The sequence below is a fragment of the Zea mays genome, chromosome 5 (genome assembly GCF_902167145.1).
Source record: "Zea mays cultivar B73 chromosome 5, Zm-B73-REFERENCE-NAM-5.0, whole genome shotgun sequence".
In the NCBI taxonomy this organism is placed as follows: Eukaryota; Viridiplantae; Streptophyta; class Magnoliopsida; order Poales; family Poaceae; genus Zea; species Zea mays.
Genome location: NC_050100.1, coordinates 184,509,269 through 184,530,123, shown reverse-complemented (window position 1 = coordinate 184,530,123; position 20,855 = coordinate 184,509,269). Strand labels below are relative to the sequence as shown.

The 20,855-nt window shown below is 45.8% G+C and overlaps 2 protein-coding genes across 4 annotated transcripts; one reads left to right on the top strand and one right to left on the bottom strand.

Moving 5' to 3' along the window:
* The first annotated feature begins 243 nt into the window (after positions 1-243).
* LOC100274541 (uncharacterized) lies at positions 244-16,964 on the top strand. Of its 3 annotated transcripts, NM_001360606.1 has the most exons (10): positions 4,326-4,498; positions 4,577-4,696; positions 10,339-10,446; positions 10,580-10,676; positions 10,887-10,926; positions 11,011-11,085; positions 11,520-11,607; positions 11,710-11,777; positions 16,379-16,451; positions 16,552-16,883. In NM_001360606.1, exons 1-10 carry the CDS (start codon positions 4,382-4,384, stop codon positions 16,633-16,635), a joined length of 870 nt encoding a protein of 289 aa, NP_001347535.1. In that variant the 5' UTR covers positions 4,326-4,381; the 3' UTR covers positions 16,636-16,883. The 3 variants fall into 3 exon arrangements, with proteins under 3 accessions (XP_035823742.1, XP_035823743.1, NP_001347535.1); XM_035967850.1 differs by lacking the exon at positions 10,339-10,446 and having other exon boundaries at positions 4,323-4,498; positions 16,552-16,964; XM_035967849.1 differs by lacking the exons at positions 10,339-10,446; positions 10,580-10,676; positions 10,887-10,926; ... (3 more) ...; positions 16,379-16,451; positions 16,552-16,883 and adding exons at positions 244-1,350; positions 4,884-10,227 and having other exon boundaries at positions 4,248-4,498.
* LOC100278330 (uncharacterized) lies at positions 2,297-4,132 on the bottom strand. The gene has a single exon (NM_001151641.2). It carries the CDS (start codon positions 3,993-3,995, stop codon positions 2,544-2,546), a length of 1,452 nt encoding a protein of 483 aa, NP_001145113.2. The 5' UTR covers positions 3,996-4,132; the 3' UTR covers positions 2,297-2,543.
* Positions 16,965-20,855: the final 3,891 nt, after the last annotated feature.

The window sequence follows — 20,855 nt, the reverse complement described above, 5'->3', positions numbered from 1 at the left end:
AGCATAATATTTTCATTGCGTTTATTTGAAGGCAGAAATGCTGAAGTTTGCAGGCGCATACCTCGTTCCGTATGAACACACGTATGTTTTTGCCAAAGCTGTAAAATATACGCCATTTGTAGGTGCTACTTGTTGCTTGAATTTTTTTATGGGGCGTGTACAATAAAATATTCAAACATGTATGCGGTTCTGGCACTCAATCAGAGCAGTCTGTATCGAGTAAGGTGCTAATTTTTTGCCGTTCTTTTCACCCATCTCTTTGGGTCAATATATGTATCATAGTGCACAATTTCATTTCGTTAAACAAAAAACAAATCTGGTTTGCACCAGGCATGCAGGTCATAGAACCAAAGCATTTTCTGTATATGGATTACAGATTACTTGTGTTCAGAAGCATTTTAGCGAACTTTAAATTCCGCATACGCTCTAGCGTGTTATCTGGATGGAACGGTCCAACCGGGAACGTGTTGCACTTTTGCGAACGATTACGAGTGTACAGATCGGAACTAAGTTGAAGAAAAATATTCAGAAGAAAACCGCAAAATCGTAGGTCACCAAGTACTGTTCTATCTGTCATACGTCATACTAATTACGTTTTTAATATTTGTCGTCCACTAATTCATTTTTAAACTAAAATATGACAAATAAAAAAGAACGGAAGAAATATATGTTAATTGCTGATTGGATATAATACTTTGGGTATATGTTGCAGCTGCTTTTTCTTCAGGTGTTGGATACAAGGAGCTACAAACTGAGTTAGTTTGCATCCGGCTTCGGATATTTCAAATTTGAATTAGAAGTCACTCGAATAATAGAAAACAGTGAATGCAAAAAATAATATTCGCATTATTGAGTATAAGTTGAGGTCTTATTTAGGAACAAAACAGAAATTTCGAACATCATATTCACGAAACATGATCACGAATTTGTAATGTAACTGTTTCTAATTTGTATAAAACACAAACGAAGTAAAAAATTATAAAATTTGTCGAGATGTCATGATATCATATGTAGAGACTGTGATAAAAGTTTGGCAATGTTTTACGTGAAGGATGACATGTCTTTTCATATTTCACCTGGCCACTTGGGAGTTAGGACACTTGTGATCTTTCATTAGTTTAGCTTAATTAAGATAAACCCACTAATGTGAAGATCAAGATGTCTCTTGTATTTATCACTATATAATATTTGCTGCTGAACTCTCGAGATAATTGGTATATTTTGATATCAATGGCTAGATTATATTGGAATTTTACATTTCATGACTAGACTAGATCTGATGTCTCTTTTCTCAGGTACCATATGCTATGGATTATCTTCTAGCTGACTTCAACATCTGCATGGTGTAATGTAAGTTTATAATTAACTTAATATATTTAACTTTGTTTATTTTCTAGCTCTCATAGCAGACGTGATGAGGAAAACACCCAAAACATTTATGTACTGCTCAGAACTATTTTTAATGTTGGTTTTCTCGAATACAATAATTTCTAATGTATTTTTGGGTACTGGATGAAGCAGATGTATGGACCGGGATGTATTATGTTAAGATTTAGATTTTCAAATGATACCTGTAATTTCTTAGGCACAATCACGGAATAGGGAACAGACTGAAACGTTACCACGAAGGAAATGGGCAACTGAAGAGCACTGAAAGAGTGAAAGTTATATGTCAAACTATATGCTGCAATGATTTCGGAGTAAAGTTCTTTTCTCACGTGATTGTCATTTTCCCCCTAAATTATAGGTTGTTTTGGTTTTTGAGATATATAATAAAAAATATGTTTTAGAAAAATCAAAATGACCAATAAATTAGAACGAATCGGTGTATAATCTAAATCTATGGTCCAACAAACTAATTAACCAGTCAGCCAACTGATGAACCAGTGGAACCAGCCTACTACACTGTGGAAAGGATCCAATTAATCCACTTATTAGGTCCGTGCACATTGATTCTGTTGGGGTGATGGTTCTAGTTATTCTGTTACAATTTCATTCATTTCATTAAAGTTCCAATCATTTTGTTATAGTTTCATCCATCCACTTATTCAGTCAATCCATTGCAATTTTGGTCATTCCGTTACGGTTTTAGTCATTTCATTACAGTCTCATGTTACGGTTTCAGTAATTCCATTACAGATTTAGTCATCTCATTATAGTTTCAGTCGTTTCGTTACAGTTTCATTTATTCCATTACAATTCGTGTTACTCATTCTAATACAATATCAGCCGATGATTCCAACAACTGATAGTCACATCGTCCCAACATCAAATGGCCGGATGGCTCATTTTTCTCTTGGTTTGAATTTTCTGTACTATTCCATGGCAATTGTTGAACATATACAACAGCACACCTTTAGCGCTCAATTTACATGTCAAGCAGGCACCAAGAGGCTAGTCATAATAAGCTTACAAGGCAGATACAAAGCTGCATACACAAGTACTAAGCAGCAATATTTTATTAACATTCCAGTGAAGGTTACATTCACAAATCGAGTTGCACAGAACATGGAACTGCATTCTGAAGGAGATATAACCTTACTTCAGAATGGTCCTCCTTCGCACGGCAATGAGCCAACCTTCATGCCTTTTTTCTGAGCGATTGCCTTCAATTCCTCCGACATCGCGCTCTCCTCGATGATCACATGATTCAACCTAGCGGCGCGCTGGGCAAAGAGCTCAACGTTACCTACAGCAATGCCCGGACAGCGGGAGATGTCAAGGATCTCCAGTGACTGCCCACAGTGCCTAAGCAGCGAGAGGAGCGAGCCTCCCGTCAGGCCCCGGCACCCCCTGAGCCTGATGTCGATGAGATTCCGGCAGGATGAAAGCATGGCGCCGATCACCTTGTCGTTCAGTGTCTCATTGTAAGACAGGTTAAGTCGACGGAGCCGCGGCATGCTCTGACTGAGGAATGTCAGCAACCCGGGCTCCCGCTCCACCACGTCGCAACTCACCAAGGCGAGCTCTTCTATGCCGGCTCCGGCGGCTGTGCGTGCCAGGGACCGGAGGCCGTCCCCTGTGATAAGGACGCAGCTCTGGAGGCGAAGTGAAGCTAGGCCATGTGTAGCATTGTGAACTGAGTCAGCTCCAATGGCGAGGAGATGATCGTTGTGCAGGTCAAGCGGGAGGCGAAGGTCCAAGGTGTGCAGACCAGCAGCACGCTGCTGGATGAACCGGTGAAGGGCCTCGCTGCCGCCGCCGTCATAGACCAGGAGGGACGTTAGCGTGCGGCAATGGTCGGCTGCAAGGAGGAGTACACGGTCGGCGACAGCACGGCAAGCACGAAGCTCAAGCGCGAGCAAGCCAGCAAGGCAACCCGCGAAGGCCAGCGACGCGGGCCCGTCCCCGGTACCGTCGCAGGCGCGCAGCTGCAACCACTTGAGGCTCCCGCACCGCCGCCACAGCCACCCAAGCCCGCGGTCGCCGGAGCGGATGCCGCAAAGTGACAGCTTCTCCAGCGGCAATGTCCCTGCGACGTCCTCGGCCTCGCCGTCGGCGTCATCCGAGCTCGAGCCCGCGGAGTCAACGGTGGCGGCGGAGTTGACAAGGGCGAACGACTTGAGGCGCGGCAACAGCTTGAGCCAGCGGAAAGATAGGGGGCGGACAGCGGTGAGGTGGAGCGACGTCAGACCGGCGAGTGCAGGGCAGACCGTGAGCAGCGCGGCGGGGGAGACCGCCCAATCGGGCAAGAGCCGCAGCGTGGAGAGCCGGGAAGCGGCCGGCGCGGCCGCGACAGCGAGCAGCACGGCGTCGGCGTCGTGGACCGGCGTACCAGCGGAGACCACGGTCAGGGCGGCGAGGAAGGGGTAGTGAGACAGCAGGGCGGCGAGGGTCGCCGCCGAGGAGGCAGGCAGGCGGAGGCTGAGGGACGACGTCGCGGCCCTGAGGAGTGCGAGCCAGCGGCGGGAGACGAGGGACACGGCCGGTGCAGCGGAGGGCGGTAGAAGGCCGAACACCACCTGCAGCAGGTCGTCGCAGAGCGCGGTGTCCATGCTGCCGCCGTAGCAGCCAGCGCGACGAGCGCCGCCGCCGCCAGCGGCGGCGGCGGCGTGACGGGAGCTTGTCGGCGCCGTCGGTGCGTTGTGGGACCAGTCAAGCCATCGGATTGGGGCACCCGGCCGGACGCGCGGGTGGGGGAGAGGTGGGGAAGCGGTGGGATGGGGAATGGAATTGCTGCGGATTGGGGAAGGTGGGGGGTAGTTCTTGTGCTTTTGTCGAGCCGTGCTGAAGTTTCACGTTTCCAGAGTCTTCAGTCCGGGCCCCACCGGCCTCCCGTTGCACCAATTGCAAACGCAACGGGGATAACGCTCCACAGCTACAACCGCGGCGGGACCTTCCTCTGGCCTGGAACTGGAAGCAAGCACATCAACAACAAAAAATGGCAGCGCCACCTCTCGGCCTCGCTTGCAGGGTCGCCGGCGCCTTCACCACCCCGGCCGTGGCGCATTCCGGCTTCCTCCCCCGACACCTTGCCCGTGGTCTCCTCCCTTCAAAGGTTGGGGCTTTTACTTGAGCATCTCCCTCTCGTTGGCTGTGCTCTGTTCATTCATGGCCCTGTGTGTCCACTGTCCAGAGATGGAGCGGGGTGGTGAGGATGGGGGCGGTGGTCGGAGGAGGAAAGGAGGGGGAAGAGGACGAGGAGCTGAGACAGACCAAGGAGCAGGCTGCCGCCAGGAGGCGGTGGGAGGCCCTGGTGAGGTTCTTTCACCTCGTTTGTAACCCTGCTCATTTTATTTGCAGTGCAAATTTATCCTCAAGTTACTCTCAGCTCGAAACTGCAGTACTGCTGGAATGCTTTTTTCCTTCTATTTTTTTCGTGTAAATGCAATGTGTGCTTGAATTTAGCACCAGCACATTATATTATATGATGTCTGTGTCAGCAATGGAGATACTGGGAATGGTGAAACGGAAGAAGCAGGAGAAGACAACGTGAAGCAGAGGCTTTCCAAGCGTACACGCAGGCCAAATGTGCTTGTTACTGGGCCAATGTGGGCCAAATAGGCTGCTAGACGTTGGCTAAGACCTATTATATATGCTGCTCTATTGTAATGTGGGATGAACTTTTGGAAGAAAATACTACTGAATATACGAGACGCCGTCTGGCTCTCGTGTCCCTCCGTATTCCCTCTTGTTCTTCCCCTTGCACATGCTATAACAATCCGATCCCCTTCCCTGATCTTAACATCTGGTATCAGAGCCTACACCCTGGATCTCACGGTTCCGATTCCGCGTCGACCACGTTCAGCCGCCATGGCACCAGCCGAGACCTCCGTCTCCAAGGTGCTGGAGGAGTTGCAGCAAATGGAAATCCGTCTGACGAGCGCCATCGAAGGGCGTTGTGGCCTTCTCGAGCGCAACTTCGACGATCGCTGCGTCGCCCTCGGTCGCCACCTCGAGCAATGCTACGACGACCTCGCGCACCGCGTCGACGACGCGGAACAACGTGCGACCGCGCGTTTCATCACTGTCGAGATGGCACAAGCAGAGTTCGAGCAGTGGACTCCCACAATTGAGAAGCGCGTCGCCGATCTGTCCTTGGAGGTGACACGGGCTACGCGATTCCTCGAACGCGAGCACCGGACTCCCGCTTTCCACCAGCCGGGTCTCTTCGGCCAACATGAGTCGGCCGCCGGGCGCCCACCTCACGGAATCAATGCCGACGGGCCGTTAGGCCACCGCGACAACAAACATCACCGGGATCGCGAGTTTGGGTTCCGATCCCAAACGCGTGACCCGGTCAAGGGTACGAACCATTCCCCACCACTTAACTCAGATCAGTTCTACTCCAATGAATTCCATGAGCAGCATCGGGGGGGTTTTGGTCGATTACCTATGATTAATTTTCCTCGATTTGACGGTAACCAACCACAGCTATGGAAATCCAAATGTGAAAGCTATTTTGATATGTATGAGGTCCATTACAGTGTCTGGGTGCGGGTGGCGATTATGCATTTTGATGGTCGCGCATCCCGTTGGTTACAGTCTGTGGAACGTAGGATTCGTCAACTGTCATGGCTCGAATTTTGCTCACTTGTCCATGACCGCTTTGGTCGTGAGCAACACGAGTCCTTAATTCGCCAATTATTTCATATCAAGCAACTTGGTTCGGTAGCAGACTATGTCGAACAATTTTCGTCTCTGGTTGATGAGTTGGCTGCTTATGAATCTAGAACAGATCCCTTGTATTACACCATGCGATTTATTGATGGGTTACGTTCAGACATTAAACCAGTGGTCATGGTTCAGCGTCCTTCCGATCTAGACACTGCCTGTGCGCTTGCTTTGGTGCAGGAGGAAGCGGCTGATGCTACACGCCCTCGACGACATGAGCCATCGTTCCACCGGACGGCTCACAGGACTTATCAATCATCCTCTGATGACATCAAGCATGAGGGAGCTTCTTCAGATGCTAAGTCTGGCCATATGAGTAAACCCACATCTCAAGGTGATAAACTGGCATCTCTGCGAAGTTATAGAAGAGCAAGGGGCTTGTGTGATAGGTGTGCTGAGAAGTGGTCATATGGACACAAATGTGCTTCTTCGGTTCAGTTACATGCTCTCGAAGAAGTACTGGAATTAATCAGTAACCACAGTGACTCAGAACATCAAGAAACTGAACCTCCACATATCATGATGGCTCTTTCCCAGGCTGCCTGGTCAGGTGCTGCTGGACACCACACATTGAAGTTCAGAGGCTCGATTCAGTCTATACCTCTACTCATCTTAGTGGACTCAGGTAGCTCCCATACTTTCCTCAGCTCCATATTATTGTCCTCTCTGCAAGGAATTTCAGATATGCCACGACCAATGTCAGTTCAAGTGGCAAATGGGGAGGTTCTCTCTTGTCAACACCAATTATTGCAAATGGAGTGGTTTATCCAGGATTATAGTTTTGTCTCGGATATCGTGTTGTTACCATTATCCAAATATGATTTAGTAGTGGGAATGGATTGGTTGGAGACCTTTAGTCCTATGAAAGTTGATTGGGCTAGTAAATGGATGGCCATTCCGTACAAGGGCACTACTGTTCTATTACATGGGCTACCATCTGCAGTTCCAGCTGGCACTACTGTTCAAGTCATGTTATTGTCATCGCCATCTGTCGACACTCAACCTTCGGTTGCTACAAACCCTATGCCACCTGCCATTGTTCAAATTTTGGAAGACTTTACTGCAGTCTTTGCTGATCCGGTGGGTTTACCTCCTAGCCGTGACTGTGACCATGCAATTCCGCTCATTCAAGGTGCTCAGCCATTTTCAGTAAGACCATATCGGTACCCACCAGTTTTGAAAGATGAAATCGAACGTCAAGTGGCTGATATGCTGTCTCAGGGAGTGATACAGAAGAGCCAAAGCCCATTCGCTTCTCCGGTGCTGCTAGTTAAGAAGAAAGATGGGACATGGCGTTTTTGCGTGGACTATCGCCATCTTAATGCCTTAACTCTGAAAAGCAAGTATCCAGTACCAATTTTCGATCAGTTGATGGATGAGTTAACTCATGCTCGGTGGTTTAGCAAATTGGACCTCAAAGCTGGCTACCATCAAATCCTTTTGCAGCAAGGCGAGGAGTATAAAACAGCCTTTCAGACCCACACAGGACACTTCGAGTTCCGAGTCATGGCATTTGGTCTCTCGGGCGCACCCAACACATTTTTAAGAGCAATGAACGAGACCTTGGCCCCAGTTCTAAGGAAATCAGCACTGGTTTTCTTCGATGACATACTTATATATAGTTCTACTTTTGATGAACACTTGCAACACCTGAGACAAACTCTCCAGCTACTGCAAAAGGACCAGTGGAAGGTGAAACTTTCCAAGTGTGAATTTGCCAAAACTGAAATTTCATATCTGGGCCATGTCATTAGCCATGAGGGAATTGCAACAGACTCTTCTAAAATCACGGCTATTTCCAACTGGCAAACACCAACATCAGTTAAAGAACTACGCAGTTTCTTGGGACTCGCTGGGTTTTACAGAAAATTCGTTAGACATTTCGGTATTATCAGTCGACCATTGTTTGATCTTCTCAAAAAACACACACTGTTCATATGGACAACTGACCACCAGCAAGCTTTTGACACCCTGAAACAAGCCCTGATATCTGCCCCAGTTTTAGCCCTACCGGACTTCAACTTGCCCTTTGCGATTTGCACAGATGCTTGTACAAACGGTGTAGGTGCAGTGCTCATGCAAAATGGTCATCCACTGGCATATTTAAGTCGACCACTGGGACCAAAGACACAAGGCCTTTCCATTTATGAAAAAGAATACATGGCAATTGTCTTGGCAGTAGCTCATTGGAGATCCTATTTGCAACTCGCTGAATTTCTTATTTTCACAGATCATAAGAGTTTGACTCAACTTAATGAGCAGAGGCTGCATACCCTATGGCAACAGAAGGCTTACTCCAAGTTGGCTGGTCTACAATACAAAATCATCTACAAGAAAGGCTCTGATAATGCTGCTGCAGATGCTCTCTCCCGTCGGTCTCATTCAGCAGAATGTTTAACCTTGTCTCAGTGCACACCTACTTGGGTTCAAGAGGTTATACAGGGATATGCTACAGACCCCACTGCTCAAGAGTTGTTGTCCAAATTGGCTCTTCAAACTGGCCAATCCACCAATTATTCATTGAAGGATGGTCTGATCAGATATAAAGGTCGAGTGTGGCTGGGAAATAATCGAGTGATGCAGAATAAAGTCATCGATGCCCTTCATGCCTCAGCCATAGGCGGACACTCTGGAGTACCTGTAACCTACAGCCGGCTGAAACAACTCTTCTACTGGCCTGGCATCAAACAAGCAGTGCACAACTATGTCAAAGCATGCCAAATCTGTCAGCAGGCAAAACCTGAGAGGACCAAATACCCAGGTCTCCTTATGCCACTTCCCATTCCACCGCACGCTTGGCACACTGTCTCCATGGATTTTATCGAGGGACTGCCATTGTCCACCACTTACAACTGCATTATGGTCATTGTAGATAAATGGTCCAAATATAGTCATTTTGTGCCCCTGGCTCACCCCTTCACCGCAGCAAAAGTGGCCAAACTTTTTCTCGACAACATTTACAAGTTACATGGTCTTCCATCAGTGATAGTTTCCGACCGTGACAAGATATTCACCAGCTCCTTCTGGCAGCAACTCTTTCAGTTAACTGACACCAAGCTGAGTATGTCCTCGGCTTACCACCCACAGTCCGATGGTCAAACGGAGCGAGTGAATCAGTGTTTGGAGACCTTCCTTCGATGTTTTGTCCATGCGTGTCCAAAGAAATGGTCTCTATGGCTCTCAGTTGCCGAATTTTGGTACAACACTTGCACCCACACAGCCCTGGGCAGATCACCGTTTGAAGTCATGTATGGATATCCACCACGCCACTTCGGTATCACCACTCAAACAGCTATCTCAGTACCTGATCTAGCATCTTGGATTCAGGAGCGCGAGTTGATGCAAAAGCTAATCAAACAGCATCTACTCCGGGCTCAAGACCGCATGAAGAAGCAGGCTGATAAGAATCGCTCGGAGCGAGTGTTTGCTGTCAACGATTGGGTATTCTTGAAGCTCCAACCGTATGTTCAGACGTCAGTGGCTACACGTGCTCATCATAAATTGTCATTCAAATTTTTTGGACCCTACAAAATCATCGAGAAAATCAGCCCTGTTGCCTACAAGCTCCAGCTGCCAGCAGACTCAGCCATCCACCCTGTGTTCCATGTCTCACAACTCAAAGCAGCAATTGGAGCCACCCAGATTCCTATACCATCGCTCCCAAATGAAGCTGATCACCTGCAGATACCTGTCCGCATCCTTAAACGACGACTGGTACAGAGAGGTGGCGCAATGGTGGCACAGGTCAAGGTGGTTTGGTCTGGGATGGATGCAGCGTTGGCGACTTGGGAAGACGCTACTGCTCTCCGTGATCGTTTTCCACGAGCACCTGCTTGGGGACAAGCAGGTCCTGAAGCCCCGGCGGATGTCAGCAATGGAGATACTGGGAATGGTGAAACGGAAGAAGCAGGAGAAGACAACGTGAAGCAGAGGCTTTCCAAGCGTACACGCAGGCCAAATGTGCTTGTTACTGGGCCAATGTGGGCCAAATAGGCTGCTAGACGTTGGCTAAGACCTATTATATATGCTGCTCTATTGTAATGTGGGATGAACTTTTGGAAGAAAATACTACTGAATATACGAGACGCCGTCTGGCTCTCGTGTCCCTCCGTATTCCCTCTTGTTCTTCCCCTTGCACATGCTATAACAATCCGATCCCCTTCCCTGATCTTAACAGTCTGATTCTTTGGTCATTTGCCAAACTGTGGGATGCTCTGCCTGAAGATTAGGGAGCAGAAAATTAAAACCCTTACACCGAGGGAAGCTGGCTATACGTTCAAACTGACGGACAAGGTTCTTTTGGATGTTAGGCCCTCAAACGAGCGTCAAAAGGTAATATTGTTTCTGGTGTGTAATACTATAAAACACTTCCCATAAAAATATAGGAAAAATATACAAAAAACTTGTTTCTGGTGTATATTGTTTTGTCTTTATCCTTGTTGATTCCAGAACTGGCGTGTTGCAGGCTTGGGTGAAAGGCTCTACCTGGATTCCTATATTTGATGTGGATGCATCGGTTGATCTGGGCGGACTTAGCAAAAAAGTCAGCAACTTTGTAATGGGTATGCCACTATTACCGTCTAAATGGGGTCCTGACTCTTGCACATTGTGTTGGATTCTGCATCCAAATATACCTTTTTTTTCTTTTTCTAGATTAATAATTGATCTCTCTTTAATACAAAGATACACAGTTCTCCTGCATGTGTTCGCGAAAAAAGATTACTGATTGAAGATTGTTTAGTCAACTAAATTCTCGCATTATTGTTGCATAGGTGGCTGGTGGAGTGGCAGCTCAACATTGTCCTTGAATAAGTATGATTCACATCAACTGAAGTTGAACTAGCTTGTTCTGATCCTAGCAGGGTAATTGAGACTGATTGTAGACGAAATTGGCAGGAACTTTGTACAGCAGGTTGAGGAGAAGTTTTCAAAAGATACAGATATAATGCTAGTGTGCCAGAAAGGACTTAGGTGATTTCTTGTTCTCTCACTGAAGCTGGATTCTTATTCATGTGAAGCAGCCAAAATACATTTATATTTTTCAGCTTGCTTTCATTTCGATAGCACATTCAGTAATGGGCCTTTTTAGAGAGTACTGTCTTGTTGTTTCAGTGTTTCTGGATCCTTGTGGAAAACCATCTATTGTTTTTCTTTTACATATGTTCATACATTTGTACATCTTCAGGTGAATTGTTTATGCTGGCAGTTTTTTATTTGTGTTGACAAGTTCATCCTATCACTCTTCCTGGGAAGATCTCATGTTATCTGTGCTATTGGTACTTCGCATTCTACCATCTAGCATGTAGATGTACAAACTAAGAAATATCGCAGAATAAACGAGAGCCTATGTGCATCATTTTTTAATGGTTGTTTCAATATTACAATTCCCTCCAAAATGTGGCCAGATCACTTGCCGCCTGTGAACAGCTGTACAATGCTGGTTTTGAAAATTTGTTCTGGGTACAAGGAGGCCTTGAAGCTGCCGAAGAGGAGGTTGTGACTCGTACCTTCCAAAAAGAAATCACCTATTGACCCCTTCATATATTTCTTGCTTGTTTTTTATCATATACTGAATCTGTCTTTCTTTTCTTTTAGGATTTTGAAAGGGAAGGTTCCCAGCCTTTCAAGCTTGCTGCAATTGGAGGGATTTCTGAATTCTTTGGGTAAGTTCCATGACCTGAGTTGTATGTCAGCTGTTGTACTTTGAACAAAATGAGCACTGTTTTTAAAGGAGGATGGCCATCTGCTTTTAGGAAAGCAACGTAACAAGTATCAGATACATCAAGATGGGGTTGCCAGCGACAAAAGAGCACAAACCACTAGACCCTCCGGGACTGACACAGACTTAAGCTAGCAATAGCAACAAAAGAACACAGACCACTACACACTCCAGAACTATGATAGACTTAAGTCTCCATGACATCTGATGGCACCAGCGTAGACGGGTGAAAGTTCTTCATCCAGCAGAGAACTTCATATTTCAGTTGAATCACGTGCTCCATGTCCACGTCCTTAAGAAGAATACTCCACTTCTGCAACATTGATAGAACAGTGTATATAACATCAGTTGGAGCATGGGGAAACTTTTTTTCTATAGCCATCTTGTTCCTTGTGGTTCAAATAGCCCACACAAATCCTGCAAAAAAGAACATTAAAACTTTTAAAGTCTACTAGGCAAGGGCCCCTTGCCCTGAAGCCAACTTGCAATGAAGTCCAGCGCAAAAGGAGTGTGATCTCTCTTGAACACTTCTCTCAGAATTCCCCAAGACAAATAGCTAGATGGCAATGAAATAAAACATGATCAATTGTTTCAAAATTCCCACATAATCAACATTTACCATTCTCCTTCCAGCTCCTCTTGACTAAACATTGAGCCACTTGGAGGCTGTTATTGAAGACTTGCCGAAGAAAGAACTTACTTTTCAAAGGAATTTTGCACTTCCACAAAATCCCAACTATCCTGCTGGTTAGACCCATATCAGTCAGGAACCTATCGAGCTCGAGCACCGAAGATATAGAATCAGGCCTATTCGCTAAAGATATTGGCTGAAGATCATTGACTAAGCCCAGCCAATTCTGTCATTCGTGGGGTGACAGGGATCTCCTAAAATCAACATCCCAGCCATCAGTGGTCCAACAACCTCTAACAGAACAACTAGAATCTCTAACCATCCTGTAGAGACCTTCATATAGAATCTTTAAAGGAACTTCATGAAGCCAACAGTCATCCGAAAACTTACAAGTTCTCCCATTACGAATATGAAAGACTGCTCCCACTTGAAGAGATGTTTGACTTTATGTACCCCACTACAGAATCGTGACCCCCCTTTAGCATTAGAAGGGAATAAATTTTCCCCTTCAACAATTAATAGCGTGTTTGGTTTGAGGATTGAGGAAGTGTATCATCTTGTCACTCCTCACTTTATAGTTTGGTTTGTGGAATGGAATGAGTTGATCCATCACCATTTCAATCCTTCTAGGCTAATAATTAATAATAATATGAAGAATGAGTTCATTCCACTAAATTTGTGGAATGGACTCATGATGCATCACCTCATCTAGAATTGATTGATTCTTTAAACCAAACACCCCCTAAGTCTAGCTCCTCTATCCTCCTATTTAGCTGTAACTTCTGCTCTTTCTGCATACTCCCGACCCCTGAGATATTTCCTTAAAACTTGCAGGCAACCATGCCACCTATCTAGAAAGTAACCATGGACTAATTTACTCTTCTGAACTCTAGCCATTTCTCCTAGACCATGCCAATAAAACCTTCATTCTGGCACCACTGGTCTTCAAAAAAGAAATATCTTGGCCCGAAGGCTCCTTGCTCTCCAGTATACAAAATAAGAGGAGTATGATCAGAGCCAATCCTAGTCTTGAACCAGGCAAAGCATGTGGTATACTTCTCCCAATTATCAGTACAAAGGATTCTGTCAAGTTTAACCAAAGTGGGAGATTTATGCTTATTAGACCATGTAAATTTGCTGGCACAGACAAAAAAAACTCAGCTCATGCTACAGACAAAAAAAAATCCCTGAGCTAAAAATAACCTATAAGGAGAATAGAATTGGTGTAATTGGATGGATCTATTGCATTGAGTCCTTAGGCGGTTTATATAGAGTACATGACTTTGAATATAAGGCAACCCACGTATACACATGCCAGTCTACGAGACACAATATCTAAACTAACAAATATACTCTAACACACATGACAGTCTACGAGACACAATATTTAAACTACAAAATATACTCTAACATCCCCCGCAATCGTAGCGGGAGCATCGCAGACGGTCGGACTTTAGAAGAAGTCGATAAACTAACATTCCCCTGCAGTCATGATGCTATCGCAGTGCAGATGCAATGGCTAGAGAAGAAACCGACGACTAGCTCATGTAGACGATAGTCATTTGTGTTGATGTCAAGGTAGTCAAGTATGAGGACGGGCAGTTGTTGTCGATATGTCGTGTGAAGGATAGTTGTGATCGATGGAAGTTGTCGAGGTCGCCAAAAAGTTAGAGCCACCCAAGTCGCGGGCATGCTAGAAGTGTGGTGGCGCACAGGAGGAAGCGCCATAGACGAAGATGGCGACGCAGTCGATGAAGAAGGTTGATGCCAAAGTCGACATTGTCGAACCATCACGGTTGAGGCGTGTGCTAGGTTTGCCAAGCCTGAGAACACGTTGGGGATGAAGGCACACACCGGTGTTGCCATTACTTGACGTACTAGATGGACGGACCCAACCATGTGTCAGCGTCTGAAGGGACTAGCGGAGAAGGTTGTGCACTAAAGAATGACGAGGCAGAAGGTGTCAATCTAGTCGGCGGTTGTCGGACTGGACAAAGTAGACGAGGACGAGAGGACAACACTGGTGATGAGGTTGTGCTAGATGAAGTCGAAGAAGTGATGGGTGACACATCTAGGATTCTGGAGTTGCAGCTGTGAGAGAGCCGCACCACACAAGGAGAGACGCGATGGTGCTAGAGTGTTGAGATAGTTGTACTCGAAGAAGGTGAAGAGCACGAACAGTTGGGGTAGTCCATGTGTGAGAGGCACACAACGAAGTAGTTGACGACAATGTAGGGGCAACGACTAGGATGGCAACAAGCAGTAACGACGTTGCTTCTTGAGGAGGTGACACAACGACAACCCTTGTACTTGGAGAGGCATGCAGTAGACAACATACGTCATGGGAGGATGGTCGCACATAATTGATTGATTAGGTCGAGAGCGTGCGAGGCAGAGACGATGATGGTGAAGGCAATGTCGAAGGTGGAGCCTCTCGATCGGTGGTGGTGAGGATGAGTTGGTGTAGGTCGTCGTGCAGGCCTTGAGGTATGGCACACACGTGCGTTTCAGGTACGTCGCAGGGCACGATGCAGCATAGTCGAAGAAGATGAAGATGATGGTGTTGTCGATGCTAATGTTTAAGATGCATGTGGTCGATGGGCAGTGGGCGACGCAAGTCCGATCACCAATCGAAAAAACAAAAGGACTTCGAACGACAATATATTTGGGTACATCACCAGGTAACCGTAGCCAATCCATTCTTCCAACTCACCTCAGTCAAAAAGACAGAGAAAGAAACACACTGCGAGCACAAAGGCTCGACCTGGCTAATAGGCAGGGGGCGCATGACCCAGCCTACCTGCCGCCGCGTCAGGTACGATTGCACCCTGAGCGAGCGGGAGCCAGGGTGCAGAGGTCCGGTGACGGTGCTGGCGTCTGCGATCCATCGCATAGAGGTCGTCAGCGACACAAGAGCCGTGTGCACCACTGGGTGGAGGTTAGCGGCACAGGGGCCCACGCCCCATGGCGGAGGGACGCCCGCCATGCGTGGCCTGGTAGCGGCGTAGCGGGCTGCTGCCACCTTCGACTGTGATGGAGTCACACCCTCTCCAGAATCGTCACCATGACGACGCGTGGAGGGGAGGCATGGATGTCGTGGCCACGACGGTGTGCAGAAGGGACAAGGCATGATCCAACAGGTATGAGAGCCCAAACAGCCACCGGGACGCGTCAAGAAACCGGTGAGTCCCTAATTTATTGAAGCTTAACGATGACGATGGGTGTGACATATTAGAAGGGTCGATCGTGCATCTAACTACGAGACCGAGCCCCCAGCGGAGATTGATCTCCCTGGGGCGACACGACGGCGTAGCGGAATGGGAAGCTTAGGTCGTAACCTAAACTTGTGATATCATGATGGAGAATAGAATTATTGTAATTGGATGGATGTATTCCAATGAGCCATATGCGATTTATATAGAGTACATGACTTAGAAGATAAGGTAACCCACCGATACATATGGTAGTCTACGAGATACAACATCTAAACTACTAAATGTACTCTAACATATATCATTGTACAAGACACAATATCTAAAATACCAAATATACTCTAACACTATAAAGTCATTGAACAAATTCATAATGCAATCTACAATACAAAGCAGCATTTTTCATGACCATATGCACAATCTATTGGAGACAATCAGACAGCCTTACTGCCCTTACACATGTTTTGAAAACTGAAACTGCAGTTAATATATGAGATTGCTACTGACTCTGAATCCGACAGACTGACCGGTCAGATTATAGTCAGTGTACACCATATTACACTTGTTGTTGAGCGCGATAGCGACTTCAAACCTGACAGCAGTTAATATGTCTCAGCATTATAGAACAGCTATTACAATAGCCCCATTTAACTACTAAACATAGAGCAGTAAGCAAATCGTTTGGAAATCTCTCCCCTGCAGGTGGACGGACCAGCAACGCGCGCAGGCTGCAAGGGAAGGGCTGGGATACCGGCTCGTCTTCACTGGTCGCTTGGTAATTAAAATCTCAAGGAGACGGCCACTCGAACTAATAGCTTTGCAGGGGAGAGGGGATTGAGTGATTGACGTCTTCTTTGTTTCTCCTGTAACTTCAGGTCGGAGCATTGGTGCTACTTGACGCTTTGTTTCTAGGCGCCCAAAGGATCGGCCCTATGCTCCAAGAAATGCAACCGCGTTGATCTCCTCCGCAGAACGTTTCTGTAGCCAAGGGTAGCTCTGCAAACGCTTGGGTTTTCTGCGTCGTAGCCCTAATCATGCTGTCCGCTGTGCAAGTGTACATGTATGTTCGCAGCTGGGTCTTCTCGGCTGCGGACAGGCGGTGCGTAGTAGATTGGCTTTGTTGTAGGCTTACGCCATTTTTTTGTGTATGCACATGGCAAAAACAAACAAACAAAAATGTTTATGCACCGGAGCAGATTCTATTTCTACTCCACTCTCGTAAAATAGTTGACTTTATAGGATTCAAATTTTGTTCTAAATTAATGGTTATTCTCACCTCTCAATGCAATTTTATCTTTTTCTAATACATATTTTACTTTTTCCAATGTATCTCTACCTCGATTTCTCTCTTCTGTAGCTGCTTTGACTTCTGCGCGAATTGTCTGTGCACTGTAGCGTTGCAGGCGACCGTTGCAGTCGAGCGTTGCCCTGGCTAACCATTGCTCCGCTGGTGCACCGGACAGTTCGGTGAATTATAGCGGAGCGGCGCTTCTGAAACCCGAAGGTGAAGAGTTTGAAGTCGTACGGTCCTGGTGCACCGGACACTGTCACACCGGACAGTCCGGTGCGCCAGACCAGAGTTCTCTTCGGTTTCTTTTACTCCTTTCTTTTTGAACCCTAACTTGATCTTTATATTGGTTTGTGTTGAACCTTTAGCACCTGTAGAATATATGATCTAGACCAAACTAGTTAGTCTAATTATTTGTGTTGGACATTCAACCACCAAAATCATTTATAGGAAAAGGTTAAACCTTATTTCCCTTTCAATCTCCCCCTTTTTGGTGATTTATGCCAACACAAATCAAAACAAATATATAAGTACATAATTGAACTAGTTTTCATAAGGTAAGTGCAAAAGGTTGCTTGGAGTTAAACCAATTTATACTTCTATTAGATATGCATGGTTGGTTTTGTTTTTGGACCACGCTTGCACCACTTGTTTTGTTTTTGCAAATTCTTTTGGAAAATCTTTTCAAAGCCTTTTTGCAAATAGTCAAAGGTATATGAACAAGATTTCGAGAAGCATTTTCAAGATTTGAAATTTTCTCCCCCTGTTTCAAATGTTTTTCCTTTGACTAAACAAAACTCCCCCTAAATAAAATTCTCCTCTTAGCTTTCAAGACGGTTTTACTAATTTTTTGTAAATACCAATTGAAGAAAGATCAAATACATTTAGATACCAATTTGAGAAATTCTTAAAAATTTTGACATTGGTGGTGGTGCGGTCCTTTTGCTTTGGGCTTAATATTTCTTCCTCTTTGGCATTAATCGCTAAAAACGGAGACTTTGGATAGCCCTATTTATTTTCTTCCCATTGGTACAAATAAGTATTAGTGGAAGATTATATCAATTTGGAGTGCGGAGTAACGACGAAGGATAAAAGATACCGATAGAGTGGAGTGGAAGCCTTGTCTTCATCGAATACTCCATTTCCCTTTCAATCTACGACTTGGCATAGAAATGCACTTGAAAGTACATTAGTCGTAGGCATAAAGGAGATATGATCAAAGGTATATAAATGAGCTATGTGTGCAATGTTTCAATCAAAGTTCCGAGAATCAAGTATATTTAGCTCATTCCTAAGTTTGCTAAAAGTTTTCTCATCTAATGGTTTGGTAAAGATATCAGCTAATTGTTCTTTGGTGCTAACATAAGCTATCTCAATATCCCCCCTTTGTTGGTGATCCCTCAAAAAGTGATAACGAATGTCTATGTGCTTAGTGCGGCTGTGTTCAATGGGATTATCTGCCATGCAGATTGCACTCTCATTGTCACATAGGAGAGGGACTTTGCTCAATTTGTAGCCATAGTCCCTGAGGGTTTGCCTCATCCAAAGTAATTGCGCACAGCAATGGCCTGCGGCAATGTACTCGACTTCGGCGGTGGAAAGAGCTACTGAGTTTTGTTTCTTTGAAGCCCAAGACACCAGGGATCTCCCGAGAAACTGACAAGTCCCTGATGTGCTCTTCCTATCAATTTTACACCCTACCTAATCAGCATCTGAATATCCTATTAAGTCAAAAGTGGATCCCTTGGGGTACCAAAGACCAAACTTAAGAGTGTAAACTAAATATCTCATGATTTTTTTCCCGGTCCTAAGGTGAACTTCCTTAGGATCGGCTTGGAACCTTGCACACATGCATACGAAAAAGCATAATATCCGGTCGAGATGCACATAAATAGAGTAAAGATCATACCATCGACCGATATACCTTTTGATCTACGGATTTACCTCCTGTGTCGAGGTCGAGATGCCCATATGTTCCCATGGGTGTCTTGATGGGCTTGGCATCCTTCATTCCAAACTTGTTGAGTATGTCTTGAATGTACTTCGTTTGGCTGATGAAGGTGCCCTCTTAGAGTTGCTTGACTTGAAATCCAAGAAAATACTTCAACTCCCCCATCATAGACATCTCGAATTTTTGAATCATAATCCTACTAAACTCTTCACATGTAGAATTGTTAGTAGACCCAAATATGATATCATCAACATAAATTTGGCATACAAACAAATCCTTTGCAATAGTTTTAGTAAAGAGTGTAGGATCGGCTTTACCGACTTTGAAGCCATTAGTGATAAGAAAATCTCTTAGGCATTCATACCATGCTCTTGGGGCTTGCTTGAGCCCATAAAGCGCCTTTGAGAGTTTATACACATGGTTAGGGTACTCACTATCTTCAAAGCCGGGAGGTTGCTCAACATAGACCTCTTCCTTAATTGATCCATTGAGGAAGGCACTTTTCACGTCTATTTGATAAAGCTTAAAGCCATAGCATAGGCAAGTAATATACAAATTGACTCAAGCCTAGCTACGGGTGCATAGGTTTCACCAAAATCCAAACCTTCGACTTGTGAATAACCTTTGGCAACAAGTCAGGCTTTGTTCCTTGTCACCATACCATGCTCATCTTGTTTGTTGCGGAATACCCACTTGGTTCCTACAACATTTTGGTTAGGACGTGAAACTAAATGTCATACCTCATTCCTCGTGAAGTTGTTGAGTTCCTCTTGCATTGCCAACACCCAAACCGAAACTCTTAATGCATCCTCTACCATGTAAGGTTCAATAGAGGAAACAAAAGAGTAATGTTCACAAAAATGAGCGACCCGAGATCGAGTTGTTACTGAAAGGGAATTAGGCTTACACCTTTTTCCTAATTGATTTTGGTGGTTGAATTGCCCAACACAAATAATTGGACTAACTAGTTTGCTCTAGTCTATAAGTTTTCTCTAGTCTATAAGTTTTCTCTAGCCGTACACCTTTTTCCTAATTGATTTTGGCCGTCTTTAACCCTTGCACCTTATTATATTCCTCTCGACACAAGGAGGCAAGGAGTATAGTTGTGGCTTGGGAGTTAAAATGCCAAATTTGGTCGGCCTCGTCCGAATCATAGTCCTTGTCCCCAACCTTCAGTACCTGCGCTCCATACTAAACAATATTCCATATGCTTTTGTGGAGTGAGGTTAGATGATGCCTCATTTTATCACTCCACATACAATAATCCTCACCATCAAAAATGGTGGTTTGCCTAGGGAAACGGAAAGTAATGGAGTGCATTTAGAAATGCGAGGATAGCGGAGGGGCATCTTACTATACTTTTTGCGCTCATGGCGCTTAGAAGTTACTGAAAGGGAAATGTGCCCTTGGGCCATTTCTAAGTATTTTGGTGATTTAGTGTCCAACACAAGTGCCTAAGTGTAAAATGGTGGACAAAGTGCAAATCAAGGATAAAGCCAAGAATCTGCTCAGTCTGGGAGCACCGGACTGTCCGGTGTGCACCGGACAGTGTCCGGTGCGCCAGGCTGGTTTGAGCAAAGTGGATGCTCTCGGGACTTCGACGGCGGTGTACGGCTAAAATTCACCGGACTGTCCGGTGTGCACCGGACTGTACGGTGAGCCAACGGTCGGCAGGGCCAACGGTCGGCCGCGCAATCTGCGCGGGACACGTGGCCGAGCCAACGGCTAGAAGAAGGCACCGGACTGTCCGGTGTGCACCGGACATGTCCGGTGCGCCAACGGCTCTCTGGCCGCCAACGGTCGACTGCGACGTTTATGGAAAGAAATCGGGCACCGGACAGTGTCCGGTGTGCACCGGACTGTCCGGTGCACCAGTCGACAGAAGGCAAGATCAGCCTTCCAAGATTGCTCTCAACGGCTCCTAGCTGCCTTGGGGCTAT